Here is a 25872-nt window from a genome sequence, read left to right as displayed (position 1 = left end):
CCTTAAAATCTCACAGTTTCATACACATAGATATGTTCTTGGAATGATATACTTGTATTTTGCAATGTGATTGGCATGATACATATGTATCTGAGAACTAGATTATACACCAGTCTTTGAATAGTATTCACTCTCGACAGCTTTCCGACCGACAACCCTATTATGCTGCTTACATCCTTACAAGGAATCATGTAGCATATACAAACAGTTTACGAATGACTCGTATCGCAATAAGTCAACGTTCATATTAACATTTACAACTGGACAAATGAAAGTTTCCCATAGCGAGAAATAAACTTAGTACAACCTTATCGATTTGAGCTTTGCATCTTTAATAGCAAAAGTGATTTTGATATTTTAGTTAGTTTCTTCAAACCTGAGTTGTTCAGACATAAACCTGAATCTAAATGTTACTGGATATTATAAAACGCTTTAAAAAAAGAGAACCGCCTTCAATTTTCCAACTTGAATGTCCCTAAAACCATCTCCTGAGTCTGAAGAAAAGACGTTGCTGTAAACCGCATAAAATCGGATAGTAAATAAGATCGAAATAATGGCGCACAAACATACAGATCAAACTGAGAACGTCCTTTTTTTAAGTATAAATCAGTTCTTTATCATTAACAATCACTTCAACGAAAAGCGTAAACAATGCAAATATAATAATCAATATATGTTTTAGCATAATGGCAAGTATCAAGCAGGTTCAGAGTTCAAAGAAGTACTTGAAGCAAGCATTGTAATTGCGTTTGTAATAAATACATCCTATTGTAATATTGACACCTTACAGACTGACCGCATATTTAAACCAGACAGCCCCAAAACTTTGCTCTTAACAAAAGAACTTAAAATGCGAGTCTTACAAACATTCTGTTATTTACTCAAAGTCAAAGTCAAAGCATTTATTTCAATTAATCCTAAATAAGGCACTTTTGAAACGTCAAATTGAATTGTCCGTCAGTCTGTCTGTCAGTGAAGCTAGGCGTGAAGCTAGGTGCTCGTTCCAAAGTGTAGCTTCGAATGGAGAAGAACGAGCAAGAAACTACATCGTTACTCTTTAAAAAAATGTTTTTTACAATATCTCTGATACATTATTTGATCATTTACCTATTGTATATATATGTAGGAACAATGTAACGACAATACGACGTCAAAACTATGAGACAATAAAACCAAATTGATATAAATATATATTGAGATAAATTGATACCGTAAAACATGGCAACTTTACCATATTTTGGAACAAAAATCGAAATATATTTTTAACCATAAGACGCATAGAAACCAAAACTATATATTTAGAATTGTAGTCTATCTGGCTCACTTTACCGTAATCGTCATTTTATACAAACGCTTACTTTAGCCGTAGTAAAGAAAAAACAACATGGGTAAAGATACCAAATTTTTGGCAACTTTACCTACGCGCCGTATTCATCGTGTATTGCATATTAAAGAGTTGTTGAGGTACAGAGGGCTTCATCTAGGACCTCTTCGTATTATAATGCAAACAATATGAGGAAATCTATAAAGATAACGGCTACACAGACAGTCGGGAAAGTTGCCACGGGTTTCATCGTAATTTACATACAAATAATTTGTTACGCTCGGGGTTGTCAAAAAATGAGAATTATTTTTATGACATGTATATTTAAAAAAAAAATATAAACCTTAAACCTAAAGTAAAAAAAAGCATAAATATCTGACATAAATATTGTTCCCTTTTAAACTAAATTAAGTTCTAAAATTTTAAGTATTTATGTTTAAAATTGTAAAAAAAGACTACAAAATAATGTTTAATCTTTTGACTTTTTAATTTTTTGACTTCACTATGTCCATAGCTAATTTTAACATTACTTTCGTATACTTTTCATATTGTCTAACTCCGAGTTATCTGCGGTTTTGTTTCATGTGAGCCATTTTGGCTCTAAAACAAAAGGTATTATTAAATACATTATAACTTATCATCCAGGATATTCACTATTATGCTGGGAAATTTAGGTATTTGAAAATGGTTACATACACACAAACAAGAAAAAAAAAATTTATTGCCAACCCTAACTGTAGGTAAAGTTGCCACAAAGCAGGCCGTGGCAACTTTACCTAACCTGTGTCAACATTACCGAAGCGATTATTTATCAATAAATTAAAGAAAAAGCAATTGCTGACATTACAACAGTAATCCCAACTATATTATACATTCAAGATCAAAATTTCACTCACCTGTGACATATAATTAAGGCTCTGTGAGCACAATTTAGGAACTACTAACTTTTAGCACATTTTCACGCACTACACTGTGACGGCCATTACTGGCATAATAGCAGTCTTGCGTCTACGCAAAATATAGTAAATATTTCCTTTTAATGTCTAAAAAATACTACTATTACAAAACAGAATTCTAGTGGGTAGATTTTTAGATAAATAAGTTTATACTGAATACCTATAGTATGGTAAAGTTGCCAAGGGTCTGGTAAAGTTGCCATAGTTTACCGGTACTAGAAAGACAACCACCATACAAGTTTTTAGATAATTCAGGGCTTTAGCGTCCTCCTATAAACCTACGTGTATTGGCGGTGAGCGTTGGTTAACCGCCACGCGGATACGATTAAACCTACTGCTTCTATCATCTAACACACAATTTTTTACTACATCTTAATAGCGGTCGTATTCATAATAGTTAGAAGAAACTTCTCTGCGCTAGCTGTCTCGTTAGCATTTCTTAGAATGTCTACATTAGTATCAACTTGACCCCTAAAACAATACATGAGCTTTAATGAATTCAGTTTTGAACTAATAGCGGTTAAATTAAGTCATTACATTCTACTCCAATCCATTATGCTAACTGTCTAGAGTCGTGACAAAATGGATTCCAATTTCATTCAATAAAAACTGGATTCGATGAAAAATACTATCAAACGTTATAGGATCTGCTATACAAAGTCAATCACGACCATTTTGCACTGGAAATAAAAAGCTGGCTTAAGACGGAGATCTAATTTGTGGCACGAGACTAGAATCTAAGCTCCAGAAATTCTTGCAGCCCATTACCGATCCTTAGGATGCAACTGAAACAATTTACCTCTACGTGCGGTTTGTATCGGAAAATACGGTACTGGAAAAGAAACTCTTCGTAAGCCTCCGTTGTTGTAAAAAATTGACGTCGAAATTGTTTGTACCTGAAGCGAAAATCGGGTAACAGTCTGTCTGGTAAAGCGACAAAACGTTTTTACCGGTCGGAGCACAGCAAGCGCTTTGGTCGGCGACTAACACAATAATGAATGCGCTATTGTCTCTTCCATTCAATCTACGCATGCTCGTTTACCGTTACGCCTTTAAATTAATATATTTCGGTATATATTTTGTCGGATTGACAGGACCTTAATTGGCGATTGTTTCCAATGGAAATGCTAGGAACTGTGAACACCTATTTGCAAAGAATTGACTTCATCAACATACGCGGAAAAAGCCAGAATAAGAAAAAGGAATCAGTGAAGGATGGCTAGAGAAATCCGCAAGCGGTGTTGATTAGCAATTAATCTAACACACAGTAAAACAAACGACTTAATTAAGCGTATGATACTAACTAATCTAAGTAGTTCGTATATCGTCGGATCATTAATTACACTAGCTGTATCTAAAAGATGTGTGATAAGTGCGACCAATGAACATAAACAAGATGATGTGTCTCGAAGCCCACGGGCAGGCGGTTCATCAATCAGGTGTAATGGCCAAGATACTGTAATGATGTTACCTACGTACTACCTCCCATTTGCATAGGATCGAGGGGAGGATTGTAATGAGATAAATAATAACATTGTTGCCAAGTTTTTGCGGATATTGTGGTTATAAGAAACGATTACGTTTTATGTCCCTTATAGATAAGTGAACCTGGTAGGTCCGTAAAACTATAAATTGCAATCAGGATCGCCGTTAGATTGCGGAGATGAACCTTGATTTAGAAATCTGCCTATCAACATTCTTTTATGAAATATCGTGTAGGTAAAGTCTAATATATCAAAGAATATAGATGATGCACAAAATCGAATCGCCCAACTATGCTGTGCGTGGTATTGTAGAGGATGTGCATTATATCTTGTATGAATGTTGACGATTTGAGTTTCAGAGATATCATATATTTAACACATTGAATGCCGTGATGGTGGTGACGTTAGCGGAGGATTTGCCTTCAACAGTTTTCTATTGGCAGTCATAGCATTTTAGCGTCACCATTATCATCTGTATCATTTAATGATTTAGTTTTTAAATTCAAAGACTTAAGGGCAAGCTAAACCTTCATTGTTGTGTGTATTGAATTTTGTATCACATAAGGGGATATCGACCTTACAAAAAAAAGATTAAATAATAAAGTATAGCTGCCACTCTCCTCGTCGAGCTCATGAACAAACACCTGTACGGTAATACCTACAACTGTCACAATCAATGTGGGAACATTGACGGGGTCCCAATGAATGGCGGCTGATTGACGTTATGAACTGTCAGTGTCATAATCCACTGCGGTGAGCTATCGATTCTTTTAATTATTATCCGTCGAATTTTTAATTGCTTGACGTATAATCAAACGCATGTCTATGGTAACAATGTGATTTTGACAGCACCTTTATTCCGTAGCAGTAAGGGTGTTTTTTGTAGATCAAACTTTACTGGCTCTATGATCGACCATACACATTTTTTACAGTGATCAATTTGATTGATTTTATTTATAAACCTTGTAAACATTTTTAATGCGTTGTATTTCTTTGTAATTTGCTTTTTATTCAATTTTGTTAACAGGTAGTAAGCTAGTGATTGACTTTTCACTAATTAATACTTCTATGTAGGTATACTCAACGAGAATGAGTGTTTAATAACTAAGTATAGAAAGATTTTTTGTTGTTGTATAAACGCAGAACGTTATGCTACTAGTCCAGTAGTCTCTTCCAAAAAGTTTTTAGATATTTTGAAGCGCGAGTTCGGTGTGAAATAGGGATGTCACCGCTTTTCAAAATTATATCGATAAATTTTCTATCAAAATCTATCCAACTTTTATGTGAATGAGGTTCAGTCAACCGTTTTAAGAACAATCATTTAAATAGTAAATTAATAGAACAAGACTAGATAAAGCATTGTCTTAACACGCTACCTGTTCCCCGATACTAGGTAACTAGAAATAAATTACTCAAGCCGGTGTCTCGGTAATAAAGCTAATGCAAATTATCTCAGTCGATACAATCTAAAGACGGGTAGGTAGGTGATTTAGATATAGTCATTAGCGAGTTTAATTGAGATTCAGTGGCAAGCCGTCCCAGTTGCCACTTCCACCTGATATGCCCGAACTAATTTTATTAGTACAACCGCAAATAAATCGATTAGTTTTTTTGTATCGATATGTTGAATCGATTTTTAAACGCAATTAAGTAACGCCAATTAGGTAAATGGAAATAAAATAATCGTAAATTAAGATGTTGGTGCTTTTTTACTATTGTTTTTTTTTTCGGTAAATGGCTATTGAGTAAGGATTATGGTTTATAAGTAGTAGATTTGAGGTTTGTTTAAAATAATCAGATTAAATTAAAATAACAATGTTTGTGTTGAGTTTGTTGAAAAAATTGATTCGCTTGATTCATTACATTTATAATTAAATTGTAATCATATATTAAAAACTAATTAAATTTTAGATTATCGATAATTTTATTACCGAAAGTTCCCAACACTGTAGCTACGTGTTGTTCAGCGCCACCATTATTGTTTAGACTTAAAATATATTTTGCGAACATGTGATAGCTACCTACACCATTGCAGCATTGTGTGCATCTTTCATACTAAGGTTTTCTCGATTTATTATCTTGTCCCGTTACTGAAAGGATTATAAATAAATATTTAACCAGACACTTATTGTATCGTAAAATGTTCCATGATGTGTTTAAGCATGTAACAACTTTGTAAGTTTTGCCTCTTCAATAAAATCTTTGACATCGCAATTTTATCGAAACATTCTACGATGGTTTTGTGTTTAACTACCGTACTCAGAGACATTGAATGATTACTTAAACTATTCCTTAGTAACGATTTTGTATCGAAAACAATTGGTAAGGACTGGGTTAAGTAACCATTAAATGACTCTGAGTATGGCAGTATAATATTTAACAATAACAATGGTTAAAACTTTTTAAACCCTCGAAGGAGGATGAGATGAGAAAATCCCATGGTCGTATACCGACTTACCTATTCAACTCCGTGATAATATTAAGAATTCCTGCATCAAACCGCGGCCATCATTCACAGACGGCTTACAGTCGTGAGATTTGCCAAAGACAATTCAATTGCTACCACTGCCGATAAATTGTCCATCGCATTGTTTAATTTTTAATCTGTATGCGACATCACGGTCTATTTTAGTCTTCATAAACCACTAACGGCCAATACATTGACTTGAATAATGTTCGAGTAACAATCTTGCCTAGTTATTGGGTTAGTAATACTCGTACGTAGTTAAAACATTAAATAAATAGTAGCTATTTTATGAGTACCTTCTTGTAAAATCATCTGATCAACTATGTACGAGCTCCTCATAAAATTATAATACATTGAAGATTATGTATTTCTACGTCCGTTAACATATATGGATAACAATTTTGCCATAATCTTTGTTTTATAACAATTCGGTTATTATAATTTGACTGTCTTGTAAGGGTTAATAATTTTGTAAAGTTAAGAATGCTCGTTAAATATTTAATCAATGTAGGTAAGTGTCGATAAATCTTGTATAAGGAAAACTAACAATAGGGTAGATGACTAATTTTTATTTTAATGTCCGTTTTGTAGATTATTCTAACATATTAGACACGTATTTTTTATTTTCTTACAGAAACAACTCTTTCGAATATAAATATCGATTCGAAATATCGCGTGATATCACTTCTAGGTACATTTTATATGAAGAAATGACGTACCTATTTACCCACATGCGTGTCTAATATTTTTTTATTACCTAAATGACGGACTAAATAGATTTTTAATTTTCAGACCCCGTCATCATCCCAATTCTAACGCTGAGTGTACTTATAGCTACCGTATTACACTTTATCAATCTCTCAAGACATGTTAATCGGCAAAAAATCTCAACAACAATACAGTTTACACGAAACACTTGACTTTCTAACATGTCAAATGTCAAGATAACAACAGGTTTGAAGTATAAACAGGTGAGCATGTCGAGCATGGTCCAATTAAGTGGCGGTCTGGGGCCATAAGTTGAAGCATGTCGACGCCTGGCGAACGCCTCGCCTCGTGAACGCCTGACGCCTCGTTTGTGCTACCAAATGTCGGCCTACTTTGTTTATGTGACGGCTTGTCGCCTCGCCTCGTCTCTGCCTTTTTGATGAGTGACGCGTGCCCTGAGTTAAGTTGTCGCTTTGTTTATGATATCTTCTGACAACGGGTTTTTGTTTTTGATTTAGACATTTTGCTATGTCATTTTGAGTAAATTCTGATTTTCATGTAGGAAAGTACATAGTTTATAATAAAACTAGCTACTTCGCGCGGTTTCACCCGCACTGCTTGGCTCCTATTGGTCATAGCGTGATTTTTTATAGCTTATAGTCTTCCTCAATAAATGCACCACCCAACACAAAAATAATTATTCAAATCGGACCAGTAGTTTCAGAGATTAGCGCGTTCAAACAAACAAACAAACAAACTCTTCAGCTTTACAGTTACATAAATAACTCTATTAAATAGAGAGCATAAAACTTAAGAATAACTCTTTACGGACGAAGATTTGGAATTTGGCGCCATAGTAACTTTTATTCAGCTCAAAATTACCTAAATCAAATGATGTTAAACTACATAGCTAAAGGTGGGACCAGGTTTCAAAAAACTTAAAATCTGTCTATAAGTTTATTTACCTGTACACTACAGAAAAATAACAACAATATTATCAAATCAAATCTCTCTTTCAATGCTCATTATACTCAACCAAACGATTTCATTTTCCTCACTTACATATTTTAACAAGCGATTTTTCAATCATCCAATTGATCAATCAATGACTACCGACAACCGTATAATTAGATCAATTAAAACTCGTGCTGACGATTAAAGCATCGTTATCTTAATCGCCCGTCAAACTTGACAGTCCATTCAGGAGGCAAGCTCATTTGATGCCGATATTAACTTTTTATGAGCTGCTAATAATGCTAGAACTCAATGTGACATGAAATAAAAATCATTGAGAGAAAATAAACAACCGAATTAAACAATAGGACAAACAATTTGTTAATTAAGATGTCAATATTGTTTGTTGTATATTGTCAGACAACAGTGACATACTAATTACAAAAGGTATGACCTAATTAGAATGGCTCGTCTTCTGTAACATTAAATATAATCAAACAACGCTACGTCGCGCCTTTTATCCCCGAAGGGTTAAGCAGATGTGCACATTATGGCATGTAATGCCGCTATACAATGTACACCTACTTTTCAACATTTGTGTTATAAGTCCCACGTAATAGATTTGCTCGTTCCAAAGTGTAGATTCCTATGGAGAAGAACGAGCAAGAAACTCCATAGGTTACTTGCGCACAATTCCAGATTCCGTGCTATTACTGAGAAATTTTCCAAAAACCAAAAAAATGCCTAGTAATACTTTGCCCAACCCTGGAATCCAACCCGAGATCCGTTGTCCAGTAGTCGCACTCACGACCACTCGACCAATGAGGCAATCAAATAAACAAACTATAGATTTTCAAATATAATGACTAAGTAAATACAGTAATACCGAATCATTTCTTATAGTAGGCGTTAGTATAAGTAAGCTTTCAATATTAACCTTCAATTTATCAAAGTAATCCGTACATTAAGAGCCGGTAAGTGTCTCATTAAATACGGTTTAACATCAATTCTTTTCGTGTTTACATAATTTGGACATAGTGACGAAATTATGTTTTCTGATAGTCGGTATTAAAATGTAATTTGTCAGTTGTTGGGTCAAGTCGGCGAATGCTTATTGATTTATCGAATGACGGCCGTAATCGAATTATCGATACGCACTCATGAGTTTGGACAACACTAGCGCGTTTTTATAACGGGAGTCGATGAGAGGAGGAAAAAGAAGTGTTTTTCTTTTTAATTATTGTAATGTTATGGTCATTATAAAAATATATATATTTATAAAAAAAAAAACAATCTGAATATTCTCAATAATATGAGAGCTAAGGGAAAAAAATAAATAAACAGTTATCATGGACCATGGATGATGGCAAGATATTCAATTTCATGTTATCTTAAGGCCATTAAAACTATATCAATACATCGAAGCTATTGATATATATCTGGATATAATAATTTGTCATTCAGTGTAGTAAGGACGCAACGAGTAACTCAGTAAGTGCCACTAGTGCCTGCTCACAGCTGTTCCCATACACATTCGTATCAAATCATTTAGTACCATAGAAAGGCTTACGGATCATAAATAAGCAATAATCATAAAATAAATAATTTGTTATCATAAAATAAATAATTTGTTATTATAAAATAAATTAATTATATTTTGAAACGAGTAAATCCTTTAATAAAGCAAGCGATTAGAAATAAAATATAGTTCTTAGATTGGTCTTTAATTTGTTCTTTTCACGGTAGTTCCCGTATTCCTTATAGTGCCTCGTGGATCGACAGATAGGTAGTTAGTACGAGAAATTGATTTTGAATTGACTCATCCGGCAAAGAGAGAAACGCTGTCTTACTACAGAAACTTCAAAGATCTTAAGATCAAAACCTAGAATAACAACGCTAAGCTACTTATTTGTATCCAAAAACAAAATTCCTGTATCTAGTTTGATGATAAGCTGTTGCAAGTTGTTACATAGTTGTAACAATAAAAAAAAAATCTCTAGAAGACCCAAAAATTGGTTTTTGGAAGCAGTCTTTTGAAAAGATCTAAGTAAAGAACGAATGAGAAAAAACGGCATCTGTTTTTTTTTTTAAACGTTGCCCCACACTAGAATGGTCTCCTTTATCACAATTTGTGGATCACACAAAGAGTTGCTCAGTGCGAGAATCAAACCCAGCCACCGAAATTAATACGGAGTTCATGCTATTACAGAGGCGTATGTTCAGCAGTGGAACTCGTAAAAATATTAAAGAAAATGTTTAAAGACATTCTTAAATGTGACATAATGTGCACCTCTGCCTACCCCTCCGTGGATTAAAGGCGTGACGATAAGTATGTATGTACATTCTTAAATCTTCTATAATTGTTTAACAGTTCTCGCCTCAAGACTTTAGCCTAGAGGATAAGTAAATGAATCCTTCTCTAACTTAGCTGTACCGTGTATTATCTTAAGCGCTACTGGCAGAGGCGAGTCATTAGTTGGCTGCCTCTGTCTTGCTCCCTTATTACACGTCAAGCCGTTAGCCGATGCATCAGATTATCTTAAGTCCATCTTAGAATAATGTAGTGTCATAGTCTGGTACTATTAAACAAAGTCCGCTTTGATATGTCTGACCTTAAGAAATGATTAATTTTATTACTTTACTTGTCTGTATTTTTGTATCATTTGTCTCTATACTGTACTGTGCGTCAAAATCGATTTTTAACTTAAACTTAAATGATGAAGATATCATTTTGGCGCAATGCAAACCCAAATAGCAGTGCCTTAAGCCTCTGGTGCTACAAATTTACTTTGACTAGAATCAGGTGATCACTAAGAACATCAACTAATATATTACGAAAAATCAATTAACAAAATTATTTTAGAAAGGATTGGTTAGGCAATATGTCAGTTAGTAACGCAGTTATGTTGAAACCCGCACGATATAATTACAGTACTGCAGTACGTATTAATTACATAAAGCGAGACTAAGGGTCCTGGACATAAATTAAATTGAAGATGTTTTGTCACACAAACTTCTTTAGTTTCTGCCAAATGTCTCACATTTCATATCAGTTAGCTTAGTAAACAGATGCTTGTAATGTGGCAATAAAATACTGAATTATCCAAACAAAGTTGGTTACATTGGTTTATTTATTTATTTAAATCTTTTTTGCACTTACACTGAAATTGACGGACTTAATGTCTCTGACAGTCAACCATTGGGTGGTGCAGAACGATGAAGTGACGATGAGTAACGGTAGGTGCAAAGAACAGAAGAGAAGGTAAAAGTATAACATATAAATTAAGGTAATTGATAATATACAATTTTTTATACAACACCAGTTTTCTAACTAAAAATCACGACACGCGTTTGTGACTCGAAACTAGAGCTTTTCTCCATTAATTTACGTGGGAAACCGTGATTTTAAGTTAATTTAGTACGTCTCACGATAGTTATTATAAAAATACCAGTATAATATTCCAATCCCTACACCAATATTAAAGTCTTTACAACCGACATATTAATACGCTAAAGTCTACTCCATTAAACCTTTAACACAAATCAATTCACATCACCTGTCTTTATAATTCTACATTGATTTCTGAACGGGCTACATTTATCTGTATAAGAACGGACATCTGCGCATGCGCCGCCCAGCCGATGTCGCGGCACGTCGGGATGCGGTGCGTGTGTAATCTAGACACAGTCGATTATGCTCGTCGGGGATCGAAACGGCACACTCACGCGCATCCATCCGTTATATGAATACTGGACACAGTTATGTATGGAAGAACAGAAGTTTCAGTTTGAGTGGGTATAAAATAGGCTTTGGAAGTTATTCCTTAAAGGTTAGGCAGGAAAGTGGAAGTATTAGCCATAAAAATTATGAAAGTAGATGACATTATTACAATAATATTATTATCAACAGTCGTACACCTATTATTCCAACGCTCCTTTTAAGAATTTAGGGGATCTATAAGAATCGGTTACTGGTCAGTAGAAATAAGAAGATTGCATAAGCAGATTTTATACAAACATAACTCCATGCCTATTTCCCATGGCGATAGGGACGCCAATTGCTACATCACATACAATCTTACATACCTTTTTCGCTTCATCAACAGTCATCAGTCTTTTCATGTTTGCTCGTCGGTTAAGGGTACTATTAATTTGACTCTTCTTTAATATATCGCCAATCAGTCTATATGTCCGTCTAGGGCGGTGTTATTCTTCTCCGTCAGACTGATAATCACTGTCTCGATAAAATGATGATCCCCGCCCAAACGTAACGTGTTTCAGTGTTGCCACAAGGTCAATAGAAGAAAAAGGAATACAAAAATCTTTTAACTGCAGAACTGGACCTTCTCCAATCTTCCTGTGGAAAAGCCACTGAGAAATATGAGCAGTATGAACACTGCTAATAACGACACGTAACTAAATTCAAGTGCGCATCGAATCGTTTCATTTTATACGCACACTATTCCGATTACAAATTAATAGAATAAAACGGTGGATTGAATCGTCTCATCTTACAAACGGGTAACGCCACGTGCCAAGTTTAGTTTATGGAAACGTGTTATTTAATAGTTACTGTTAACTGTTAGTGTAATCATCATTATCAAGAAATTGATGCTTTTACATGAAAAGAGTGTCATAGACACAGTTTAGTTATTAAGGGCGTTAGTGGTTTAAATTATCAATTGACGCGTAATTGTTTGGGCTAGTTGAGATATATGGTGCAAATGTACCTATAGCAGAAAAACGACACTTATGAGGTAAATTAATTATTATGTTATCGGCTTACTCACGTAGTGTTTTGACGAGGAACTCGACTAGTTTCAAGCCATGCTAGAGGCTCATATTCATGAGCAGCATTACGCGACACACGACGCGGCGATTGTCGCACTGCTACTCACATGCCTCTAGCATGGCTTGAAACTAGTCGAGTTCCTCGTCAAAACACTACGTGAGTAAGCCGATAACATAATAATTAATTTAGTATGTCTCACGAAAGTTACAATAAAATCACTTATGAGGTAGTTCACATCCTAATATTAATTGCCATTTTTTATGGAATAGACCGGGTAACCAACAGACAGATTACTTAGTGGTAAGCATTTGGCACCACCCATGGACATCCGCAACACCAGAGGATTTACAAATGGGTTGGCAGCGTTTTGGTGGTTAGGTATTCAAGGATTGGGGATTTGATGATTGGGGATATTAGGATAGAAAGAAGATGTTGCATAACGTTTCATGCAAAAAGCAAACCATATTTCCATAGTTAAAGAGCTAGAACGCATATAACATACCTACTATAGTTAAGACCAAATATAAAAAAATGCAAGACAACAAAGAATTCCAAGTAAGTCTCGAGGGTCATGGGGGCACATTCGTTCAAGTTCGAGGTTAAGTCTAACGATGGTGATTGTCCAGTGCAAGTTTGACAAACACGCTTGACACGTTACTACATTACCAGTTACCTACAGATACTTGTACTTGTAGATACAGCTTACTGACTGACTGACGGGCTGACGTCAAGTCGTCAAATAGGCGCATTTTAAGGTGAGAATACATTAGTATATAGTAGGTTTGTCTGTCTGTAGCTTTATTTGTAGAACTGAGAATTTAATAAGTGGATAAAATTGGTAATCGAATAGATAGAAGATACGAAAGTACAGAAATTCCAGAAGTCGACTCTAAATGTTTACACTTAGGGTATATTTTCTGGAGTTTTTCTAGCACTACTTACAGTGCTAGAAGTTTAAATGAAGAACCTTCTATTAGTGAAAAATATAAAACCTCAAAATACTTGTTTAAGTATAGGTACGAAATAAATAAATAATAGTTCTATATTTTGATCCAGCAAGTTCATTTAGAGATGATAACATAGAAAATAGACAAAAGAAATATAGTACTGTTGACTCTAACTCTATACAAGCAAAGACACGAGCAGAAGCAAGCGTCAAAAAAAATATTCTGGGAGGTTAACGATTTGAATCTGACAGGCAATATAATATGGTATATTTCTATCCATCGAAGATTAAGTAGTCAATGTGTGTGGTGCAAGGCCACTGCAATCACGTAACAATACCAATAATGTTTGCTGTGATTGACAAATAGGAAGAACTAGCTAAAGAAAATTCCGATATGACGTAATTTTTAATGCATATTTTAACTCTGATATATTACAATACTATAAGGCTGTCAGTGATAATGAAATCAGAGGTAGAAAATCGAGGATTGATTACATTCTACACTGGTGGTAACGGACTCAGCTAAGCTATGTTTTATATGAAAAGTTGCGTGCTATGGATATATGTGCTATGAATGGCTTCTTTACTATTGATAAATTGCTTACTCGAGCTGTGCTTCTACCTCGCACAGCTACTTTGCGGCGATGCATCTTCATAGGACATTTTACTCGCACATTATCAGTAACTTGACGCAGCTACAATATAACTTAGGTACGACCATCAAATTAATAAGCTTTTTCTTGCTTGCCTTATTAGCATCAGTTAAAAAGTCGATTAAGCATAAATTAAACCTAAATTGTCTTGAAATCAATAAAATATTTAAACATCGTAACCAAGTTTAGTAGTTATAAATCTGAACGCTGTAATGTTCTTACATTTTAAACAGAAGTTAATAACTACTTAAGAAGATTTTCCTAATAAGTACCTACTATATGAATTTGAACTCAAAAGTATAGACAAATAAGATGCAAAATCGATTTTTGCCGCAACATTGCTGCAAGAATAATAGTGAACCGTAATAATTTTACTACAGAAATCTGCTAAATTTATAATAACTCACACATTACACAAGTAGGTAGTTAAAAACTTAGAAATCTCTCAAAAAGAGAATATGACAAAACTCGAAGCCGTTACTTATAATAACAATTCATGTTTTAAAATATTAAATACAGTTGGTTAAGTTAATGTTAACTGTTTTCAATACATTGGTTTCTCCAGAGAGAGAAGAGAGTTACGGACATGCGGCGCGGCTGTTATAATGCCGTATTTGTAAAGAATGTTTAATGTGAATAATGCGATTCTGTCATAAACTTTTGGTTCATCTATAGACTTCAATTTCTTCATAATCAAGGGTTGTATTGACTTAGTAATATTTTAACAGAACATGAATATTAGATTCTTCAGAACATGAACATCAATATTCGTAGTCCTTAGCAATTGTATTTGGAATAAAATCGTTACTAAGGAAAAATTTAAGCAACCATTAAATGTATCCGAGCGCGGCAGTTGCATACCAATTAAAAAATTTTACAATTATATCAGGTGCAGGAACACTAAATGTCAAAGATGTTCTTAACCAAAGTCCTAAAATTGATGACCGATAAAATTTGGAAAAGTAATCAAAGTAACAAATTATTTCGACTTTATGACGGATATAAATAAGGATCATCCGATCTGATGACATAAATTATTTGCTACTGCGGTATCGGAATACAACGTAAGGTGAATGTAAAATTTCGCCACTTACAATAAGTTTAATTGGTTTGCCAAACATTACTAATTTATTTGCGTATAAAATGTTTAGTAGCGGTGGACGGTTCAATTAATCCTTCTTGTTGGACTTCGAAGCTAAGACGACTTTCTTAATGCTGACTTTAAAATATTGCTTTAGATTAGATTAGTTTAGATCATGCTTAAAGTAGGAATCCTTTTTACCCGACTGTAAAAAATTAAGAATTTTCAAACTTGCATTGAGCAAAAACAAGTCATTGTTTTTCTAAAATTACCTTTTGTTAAACTTCCTACATGTGGAAGATTTAAATGCCACAACACCCAAAGAAGTATAATTAAAATAAAAGACAGATCTTAATAATAATAATTGCGAAAAAAAATATAGAATGTATCAGGTCGTTAATAGAAAGAGTCGCAGAGTCACGTGCATACGCGAAATCTCATCTTTGCCATGAGAACCTCGCCGTTGTTCTACACCCAACACAATAACAAGCGATCGACAATTGTTCTGACGTCACTCGTCACGATCACCACAACGTTCACACGGTAACGTCTTCACATACTTTGACAGAAATAATAACTAGACGAACTGACAGCTAGCAATGATTGTTTGTATCTAATTAGTTTCTTATTAAATACCTAACTGTACGTACCGGAGACATTTCCTGGGAATTGTTTGTAGGCTCCTAAAGTATGGTAGTTGATTGGTTAGTAAATACTATGATTTAGAAGTCAAGTCTCAACCGTCAGGTTTAACACTGAACTTCAATAATTATGGCGCACACGCACGGCAAGTGAGTGCTTTAGCGCCTTGGCTTGTTTCGCTCAAGTTGAAGGCACTGGTTTCTAACCGTAATGTTACGGATAAAGACATAAAGACATTGTTACGTCGACTACACATTTATGCTCATTTCTCTCATGTTTCTAAGTGGTAACATTTTATTACAGCTTAGCAGTGAACGACAGGTGAACAACTTCAATTACACGATGTGTTGATTGATTGTGATTGCTTTCACTGCACTGTTTCTAGCACCGCGTCTGCTCATCTCTAACAGTGATTGATTTGCTTTAAATAAGTAGGTAGCATTCATTTCATTAATTAAAACTCATTCATACCTTTTTTGCTTCGAAGAATTGCTCTTCCGAACCTGCTCAGACTACATTAATTAATTTGTTCTTTAACGCAATAAGATTCCAATTATTTCTTTTGCATATCTGCCATTTTGATTGCTAAAGCTTTTAGCATCGGACCAACCACCGATCTTAAGCCCATTGGACATCAAATTGTCGATAAAGTTTACGATCCCATCTCACTTTATGAATACTTTAAGGAACAGTGGATCCAGACGCCAAATATCACATAACAAAGTGCTGTAATTAGCTGTCCGCGATCGGATAACGATATTAAAAGTTCCTTGGATTGGATCTCGAGGACTCACAGCATTGATTATTGAATTCCCTTAAACATTAAAATATATGAAATCGTAAGCAAAATTACCGTAAAACTCATATCATACTGAGAAACACTTCATGCCTTTAATTTACATAACAAGTACCTAAATGCGACTAAACCCGAAAACGTACAAGCGATACAAAATGTTCTGTTTCCATAAAAAAAAATGTAACCAGTGTAGAAAGATCTAGTCTACGTCATCGAAACAAGTGGTACTAACTTGTCCGACAAGTTCCACAAAAGCGTAGAGGCAGGGTTAACAAACAATTCACCGAAAACGTCACTCGGATCGTTCATACATGTCTAATGGTGCATGACAATCTTTGGCGAGCAAACACCTCTATTTACCATACCATGTTTGATAAACATTAAAAGTCCGCAGCTTACCAGACCGACCGTCTACTATAATGGAAATTAAGAGGAATAAAAATAATATCCAAGTAGGCGCGTGTCCCTATTTGCTGAGAGGTTTGTGAACCCTTACAAGGCGTATTTGTTCGCTTCTGTGTTCTGCTGTCTCTTATTACCATTGATGTGCGTAATACCGTTTTAAATTATGATGCGCATAATTAATCGTCTGTTAAAGAAGTAAGTGATTTGAGAAATAATGGGAAATGTGTTTGGGAAGCGTAAATATGGATGGTGTGTCGGTTACTTACTGGTTTTCTTTTATAAACATTTTCTATTACTCATCCTTTTCCTTTACTGTTGGAAATACCAGTAACGACTGTAGGTACTGAGTTTATTTATTTATCTTCTATCTATACATATAAAAATCAATTGCTGTTCGTTAGTCTCGCTAAAACTCGAGAACGGCTGGACCGATTTGACAAATTTTGGTCTTGAATTATTCGTAGAAGTCCAGGGAAGGTTTAAAAGGTGAGAAAAAAAATGTTTGAGGCGGAACGAAGTTTGCCGGGTCAGCTAGTTTATTATAAAAATCTTCCTAATCTTCCTAACTATTCCTATTATTCCTGTTTATTGCTAACTATTCCTAATTATTCCTAATTTTTATTTACAAAATCTTCCTAAATCCTCCGGCAGGTCGGCAGTCACTAAATACATACGGTGAGAGTATGAAAAGAAAAGCAAAACAAACAGAAGCAATATTTCCTTAATTAAATAATACCACAAGCATAAAATAGTAGTTTGCAAAAAACTGAGAATAAACGTTCAATGACAGCGCTATAAGTAAGGACAATTAAGTTAATTGTTGATTAGAGAACATAGTCAATCAGTATCTAATTTTAAATAACTGTAGGTTACTTTAGCAGTTATTCTCTCTATGCTTTATAAAAATTAATTAAAGATTTTATGCGAAGCGAATAAAAGCGTCTAAAAACTATTTCTCGATGAGATACTTAGCTAGGTTTACATTTTTAATTTGCGTACGTAGATGAACTAGTAATAGACTGTCTTGATATACATTGGGGAAGGTCTATGTTCAGCAGCAGACGTCTGATGGGTGATATGATGATGGTGATGTTGATAATATGGTCGTATTCTTTTCATCACAATATTTTATGACTGCACGGTTGACGCGGTTCGGCAACTGACTACTGGTTGCCATGCAACGTGTAGTGGGTTCGATTCCCGCATAGAGCAACTCTTTGTGTGATCCACAAATTGTTGTTTCGGGTCTGGGTGTCGCGTGCATGAGAACTTGTATGTTTAGTTTGTAAACGCATCCACGACACAGGAGAAAAACCTAGTGCGGAGCAAAGTTTTGAAAAAAAAACATTCCTATTTCTGCAAAACCTTCCGCCGTGCAACCCGACTGTTCCAAAATCCAAGCTGTTATGAAGCAAATCTGTCGTGTTGCAAAAAAGCCATAAAAAAATGCACAATTAATCATGCAAATCTTAAGAACAGCCACCAAATACTAGAGCGGTCAATCTTCAATACTGAATCCACAGAAGCCTATATGCCCAGTGGGGTGGCAAATATTTGCATACGTCTGAGATAGGACCGCAGACTAGACCTAACTGTCTCAAGAGCCCTCTTCTCTTAAGGATCTCATTAGCTATGGCTAGCAAAACTCTGTTTGTAAAACAATTCGAGTGTTTGTGTAGGCATGACTTAGATCTAAGTAAATGGATTTTACTTTGTTATGCATTTATTTTGTTGTGTGGTTCGCTTGATTTTTGCAAGAAGTCTTTCTTATCTGATTGACTGCCTCGTTGGTCAAGTGGTCACAAGTTCGACAAGGGGTATCGGGTTCGATCCCCGGGTCTGGCAAAGTAATATTGGATTTTTTTTTAAATATCAGTAGTAACACGGAGCCTGGAGTTGTGTCTAGTATATGGCAATAGGCTCACCCTCTATTACATGGGACTTGTAACACAAATGGTGAAAAGTGGGTGTACATTTTATAGCGGCATTACCTACCGTAAGGTGCAACTGCACCTGGCTACCCCCTTATAAAAAGGCGTGACGTTGTGTTTTATCTGATATTTTGTAACTGGCTATTCTAATTCTAATAGACACTAATTTTGACAATAGTGATTGGATTAGTCTCAACGAATGAGGTAATATTAATTATGAATAGGTTGTAGGTACAAATGACAATGATCACATTGAAAAACTCAATACTTTGGTCAAAGCCAGGATTGTGTTCATGAATTTTTATTAGTCATCGAATTGAAATATCAAACGCATGTTGAATACATTTTGTTTGCGCATCTTATTTCTCATTTCCATAAACAAAGTTGGCGCATTGGTAAAAATCTTCAGCTGTTAGCGTTGTGTGTTTTAAAATGGAGATCAGTTTTTGTCCATGTAAACAAAACTCTTTTAATGTACGCAAACACATCGAGTGCAGTACGTGCAGGCCGAAATAAGTGAAATGCGCTCAAGTTTTAACAGCTTTCATGGTCACTTGAACCAGATACTTAGAACGTAAGAGCAAAATCCAGGTGTTGAAACAGCTGCTCTCTGTCTCAATATTAGGAAACAACCATTCTTTAGGATAAAATGTTTCTTTTTCCTTGCTTTTTTGATGTAGATTTAGATATATGTATACCAAACCAAAATATAAAGTGATTTTGGGAGAAACCTCGCTTTGAAATAGGAGTTATGATTTTTGAGAAATGATTACTCATACGTCTAACATCATCACCGACTGTTGTTATCAATCGAAACACAATTTAGACATCAAAACACTGAACACCAATTTATAGATATCATTACAGACAACCAACAATAAAACCATATCATAGAGAGATCAAAACACAACTACGATGTCATTAATAGAATCGCCATTGATGGTTATGATAAGGCAATTTACGGCATAAATGTATCCGGTCTAGTAACTCCTGACCCGATCGGTACAGTACGGTACAAGACTGTAATAAATGGTGTTCAGAACCAATCAGATTATAATTATGTGGTACATCGTCACCTTGTGCGGTCAGACTCCCAACTCCCAAGTGATAAATTGCTTTGAACATGATAATGACATTGCTAATTTATCAAATCGTTAGAAGACAGTAAAAAGGCCTTGGCGATGGTGTTCTTGTGAGCTTCTGCGTGTTAATATAAAGCCGGGAATTGTCTGATAATTAAGTTTGTAAATCTAGGAATTGTAAACCGGTCGATCGTAGGTACGATGAAGCACGCAAGACCTTAGTTTAAGGGACATAGGTACTAAATGCAAATAGCGATAAAGTCTGAATTATTTGAGTTCAATTCGGATGGAGTTACGTACCTACTCATAAAATCATACAGAGTTAAGGACTTACGTTAGCAAAGATCTCATCATCATCATCATCATCACTATATCAGTCATAAGACGTCCACTGCTAAACATAGGCTTCCATCAATGACTGATCAATGATGATACAAAGTTCCACAGTTTATTTATTCTAGTTTTCGTCTTACTCACGTAAGTCACGACGAACTCGACTAGTTTTAAGCCATTCTAGAGGCTCATATTAATGAGCAGCATTCCGCGACACATTACACTGCGACTGTAGCGCGTCCGTATGAGTCTTAGTATGTCCCACGAAAGTTATAATACAAGATACTACGAGTCTAACCCTGTCGGCTTTCTTTACGTTTGATCTTACAAAGATCTAAGTAGCAGTAATTAGTTTTTTTACCAATTGCACAATAAAGACGTTCTCAATTCGGTTCAATACTAAACTACCGAGGATCATTACAATATTTTTACAAAACGAGAAGTAGTAACATTTTTTGCTGTCGTTTTAAATAATATTAATGGATTAAGACGTTGTATGTACATCTGTGGTACACATTAGTGACCAGTTGCAAAGTTACAAGTCACTTTTGAAAATGTTTTTAGACGGTTTCATTTGTTAGTTTTTTTTATTTATATTTTAGTCATTAAATAATTATGAACATCGTTTATCCTAAAACCGTCTTGTTTGTCATCAATCAGCGGCTGCAGAAGCTTAAGATTAGTTTAATCTTTTTTAGAAATGTTTTCCTTAAGATTATGCGAATTATTAAAAGATTATGCTAAGTGTTGCTCTACGGAGCTGCGGATTATCTAGCGAGTTACCGGGGCTCTGGCTCAAAAAGCAGGAGTAGGAACGGGGTGGTTGTAAGTCAGTACTAATCTGACACTCCCTTTCGCCTCGCCCAAAACGGGAGAAGTCAATGAATGATATACTTCAAAAAAGTGTTGCGCATCAGTATTCTCCTCAAAGAATAATAATTAAATATTACCAAAGAGTCCCATTCTTGTCCTATTAATAGTTAATTAAGGCAAAGCTCGGTTCGTATAAGGAATTGAACTGATTAGCACTATTTAATGAGAATACAGTGTAGGTACCGAAGGGCCGCCCAACGTGATTCGCATATAACTCACTAATACAATCCGAACCAACATTCCTTACCATTTCAGGAAGCTCAAATACCATCTAACTTTGTATTTTTTTTTTATGAAACACGAGCAGACGTATCACCTGATGGTAAGCAATCGCCGCCGCCCATGGACACTTGAAACACCAGAGGCGTTACAAGTGCGTTGCCGGCTTTTTGGGGGTTAGGAATTTAAGGGTTCGGGAATTGGGGATTGGGAAGATTGGGAAGGGGAGAATTGGGCCTCCGGTAACCTCACTCACACAACGAAACACAACGCAGACGTTGTTTCACGTCGGTTTTCTGTGAGGCCGTGATATCACTCCGGTCGAATCGGCCCATTCGTGCCGAAGCATGGCTCTTCCACACTTAAAATTAGCCATAATACATGGTTCCTAAACGTCCCTTCCAGGTAGATGGACTGCTTATGAATTAGAAGTCTTTTAACCCAGTAATCAATCTTCATAAGTACTGCACTGCTACTAGGACTAAATAATGTCTGGCAATTAACCAGTTCGACCGGCGTCAGTCCCCGGCGCCTACGGCTTGGAGCGAACCTCTGCAATTTTTGCGATCCTAGTACACATGGCTCTTACAGCCCAATTCTTGCTGACTTCACTTTTACTCTTATTACAATGATTTCAAGACCTAGTTTCCTTTGCATGGGAGAGGAATGTTAACCAATATAATTAGAGCTATAATGTGTATGTTAGTGTCTGCATATGTATTTAGACAAACATGGGGTAGTCTCGGTAATGGGTGCAGATCAATCGTTATCTGTTGCTGGGAAATCAATAGATGTATCTGCACTGGTCGACTTCCGGAGGCGGGGCCGGTCTGGTACTTTGTAAAGGTTACATTATATTAAGTTCAATATAAGTTCTTAGTTATACCTGTTTAAATCAAGTTCCTTGAGGAATTAGCATTTTGTGTTAAGTTGAATGAACTAATGCAGAATCAATCACCTTGTTTAGATAAACAATCATTCAATGATCCCTGCAAAGTTAATGCACAAACAAAAATAAGGTTATAGTGACATGATACATTACCAGTTACCTTCGTCAAAACCAGATTACCAATACCGTACCTCCGTGCAAAACCAGTTTACCTTTACCATACCTCAGTGAAGAACCAAACAATTACCTTTGTTTTGACTTTCTATGTTAATGAGAAACAGCGAAGCAAATCGTCTTGAAAAAGACGTTTGGATATTGTGTTTTTGACTATCTCTGTTATGAAGAAACAGTGAAGCAAATCGTCTTGAAAAAGACGTTTGGATATTGTGTTTTTGACCATCTCTGTTATCAAGAAACAGTGAAGCAAGTCGCCTTGAAAAAGACGTTTGGATACGTTGCGTTTTTGACTTTCTCTGTTATCAAGAAACCAGGAAGCAAGTCGCCTTGAAAAAGACGTTTGGACACATTGTTTTTGACTCTTTCTGTTATCAAGAAACGAGGAAGCAATTCGCCTTGAAAAAGACGTTTGTTTACGTTTTTGACTTCTGCACAGAAACACGTCTTGAGAAAGACGGTTGTTAACGTTTTTGACTTCCGCACAGAAACACGTCTTGAGAAAGACGGTTGTTCACGTTTTTGACCACTGCACAGAAACACGTCTTGAGAAAGACGGTTGTTTACGTTTTTGACTTCTGTACAGAAACGCGTCTTGAAAAAGACGTTTGTATAAGTTTCTAATGACGGCTGTTGGAACCAAGACATGCAGAAGCACGGCATGGCACAAGCGACACACAACACACGCAGCAAGCAAGCAGAAGCTGAGCACGAGGAACACGGAGTCACGAAGACACGGCGATCAGCGAGATAGCACGAGCGGAGAGACGTCTGCACACGTCGACGGCACCGGAGCGAAAGGGACGCGGCGCGGGGAGCGCGCCTTTTAAAGCGGCGGCGCGGCCACGCGACGCGAGCGAGCGGCGGCGCCCTCTCGCGGACGCGACTTCAAACTCGCGCGATCGGTCCTGCGCTGCTATTGGTCGGTTGCAAAAAGCATTTCGGTGTGTACTTAGTATGTAAGTGTGCTACGGTAGCTGTATTTATTAGTAGGGATCATTTGGCAAATAAATTCATTCCGAAAAACGACTTCAAGAGTTTTATTTCAACAAGAAGAAACCTGCTCTCTCCCTCAAAACTGGTGACCCTCCTGAGAAGAAAGAACACAGAAAAAGGAAAAATAATATCAAGACGTCGAATCCCTGCCAGTCTGAAGAAAGAAAATTATGGCTACCAGCGAAGAATTCTGTGACGCCCACGGCGTAACCACAGTGAAGAGCGACGTGGCGACGATATCCCTGCCCGCAAGATTGCCACAATTTTGGCGGCAAAATCCCCGCCTCTGGTTTGCGCAATTCGAGGCAGCCGTCGCCGCCAGCAAGATAGGAGAGGAGCAGAAATTCAACCTCGTCGTACCACTGCTCGGCAACAGTGACCTGGAACAGATCGCCGACATCATCTTGAACCCCCCAGCTACCGGCAAATACAGCAGTCTGAAAGAACGGCTAATCTCCACGTATCAAGAATCCGACCATCGCCAGCTACAGAAGCTACTCAGTGGCCTCGAGCTCGGCGACCAGAAGCCCAGTCAGCTACTCCGCAAGATGCGTGACCTCAGCGGCAAACTCCTGTCCGACGAAGCGCTAAAAGTAATGTGGCTGAACCAACTTCCTACACAAGTACGCGCCGTAATCTCCGTAAACACCGAGTCGTCACTTGAAATGCTAGCCGCCATGGCTGACAAAATGATGGAGCACTTCGAGCCTACTTCCATCAACGCAGTCTCAACAACCACAACAGCGTGTCAAGAAAGCTTACAATTCGCCCTACTATCGAAACAAATAGAGAAACTTTCCCTGGAAATCGCCGAACTCCGTACGAATCAGCAAAGCGCGGGAAACTACCGCCGCTACTCGCGCTTCCCACATCGCAATCGCTCACGCTCGCAATCACGATCCAGACAGCGTGGGCAGAGTAACATCAAGCCTGGCGACCCGAATTGGTTGTGTCGCTACCACTACCGATTCGGCGACGAAGCACGTAAATGCGAACCACCGTGTGCGAAGAAGCGGGAAAACTAGAAAGTACATCTACGTTGGCGGGCGTCGATGTAAACCAAACAAGCCGCCGACTCTGTATTATCGACACTAACTTACGAGAAAAATTTCTTATCGACACGGGAGCCGACATATCTGTTCTATCTGCAAGAAATAAGAAACATTTGAAGCCGGCGAAGACAGTATACAAACTATTTGCAGCCAACGGTACCGAAATTCGCACCTACGGAGAGCGCACACTCGAGCTCAACCTAGGTTTGCGAAGAAGATTCAGATGGACTTTCGTCGTAGCCGACGTCAACACATCAATACTGGGCGCAGACTTCCTAGTACATCACAAACTACTAGTCGACTTACATCGAAGAAAACTCATCGACCGCGTCACCGAACTCAGTGTAAACACAATCAAGATCAACAGCTCCGATCAAGAAACAGTCTACACAGTCAACCGTGATCACGCCTATCACGACCTACTGAAGAAATATCCAGACGTTCTGCGACCTATGTCATTGAAGACTCCAGTTAAGCACAACGTGACTCACCACATCGAGACAACCGGACCACCTATATACTCACGTGCGCGACCTCTACCGCCCGACAGATACAAAGCAGCGAAACTCGAGTTCGAACACATGATGGAGATGGGTATTTGCAAGCCTTCAAACAGTCCTTGGGCGAGTCCACTGCACGTCGTCAAGAAGAAAGACGGTTCACTTCGAGTCTGCGGCGACTACAGAAGACTAAACGCCGTCACAGTACCCGATAGATACCCTATACCACGTATCCAAGATTTCACCTACCAACTCCACGGCAAGAAGATCTTTTCAAAACTCGACCTCAAGATGGCATACTTCTGGATACCTATAGCTAAAGAAGACGCACAGAAAACTGCAATAATCACTCCATTTGGTCTCTTCGAGTTTAACTGCATGACATTCGGCCTAAGAAACTCCGGACAGACGTTTCAACGATTCATGCACGAAGTGTTACGAGGACTCGACGACATCGTGTTTTGTTACATCGACGATCTACTTGTGCATTCGAAGAATCAAGACGAACATCGACGTCACATCGAAATAGTACTCGAACGCCTAAATACCTACGGCGTCAGTCTAAACATCGATAAGTGCGAGTTCGATAAACAAAACGTCGAGTTTCTCGGGTAC

At 36.8% G+C, this 25872-nt stretch overlaps 2 protein-coding genes across 2 annotated transcripts in view; both read left to right on the top strand.

Moving 5' to 3' along the window:
* LOC118266327 (uncharacterized) overlaps window positions 1-25872 on the top strand; it is a 70489-nt gene that overhangs the window by 29340 nt on the left and 15277 nt on the right. The window lies entirely within an intron of this gene.
* Window positions 23876-24627, top strand: LOC126910886 (uncharacterized). Its single transcript, XM_050695087.1, has 2 exons — window positions 23876-24524; window positions 24614-24627. The coding sequence occupies exons 1-2, from the start codon at window positions 23876-23878 to the stop codon at window positions 24625-24627; spliced, it is 663 nt and encodes a 220-aa protein (XP_050551044.1).

Source organism: Spodoptera frugiperda, chromosome 7 (genome assembly GCF_023101765.2).
Source record: "Spodoptera frugiperda isolate SF20-4 chromosome 7, AGI-APGP_CSIRO_Sfru_2.0, whole genome shotgun sequence".
In the NCBI taxonomy this organism is placed as follows: domain Eukaryota; kingdom Metazoa; phylum Arthropoda; class Insecta; order Lepidoptera; family Noctuidae; genus Spodoptera; species Spodoptera frugiperda.
This window is presented reverse-complemented; position numbering and strand designations above follow the sequence as displayed.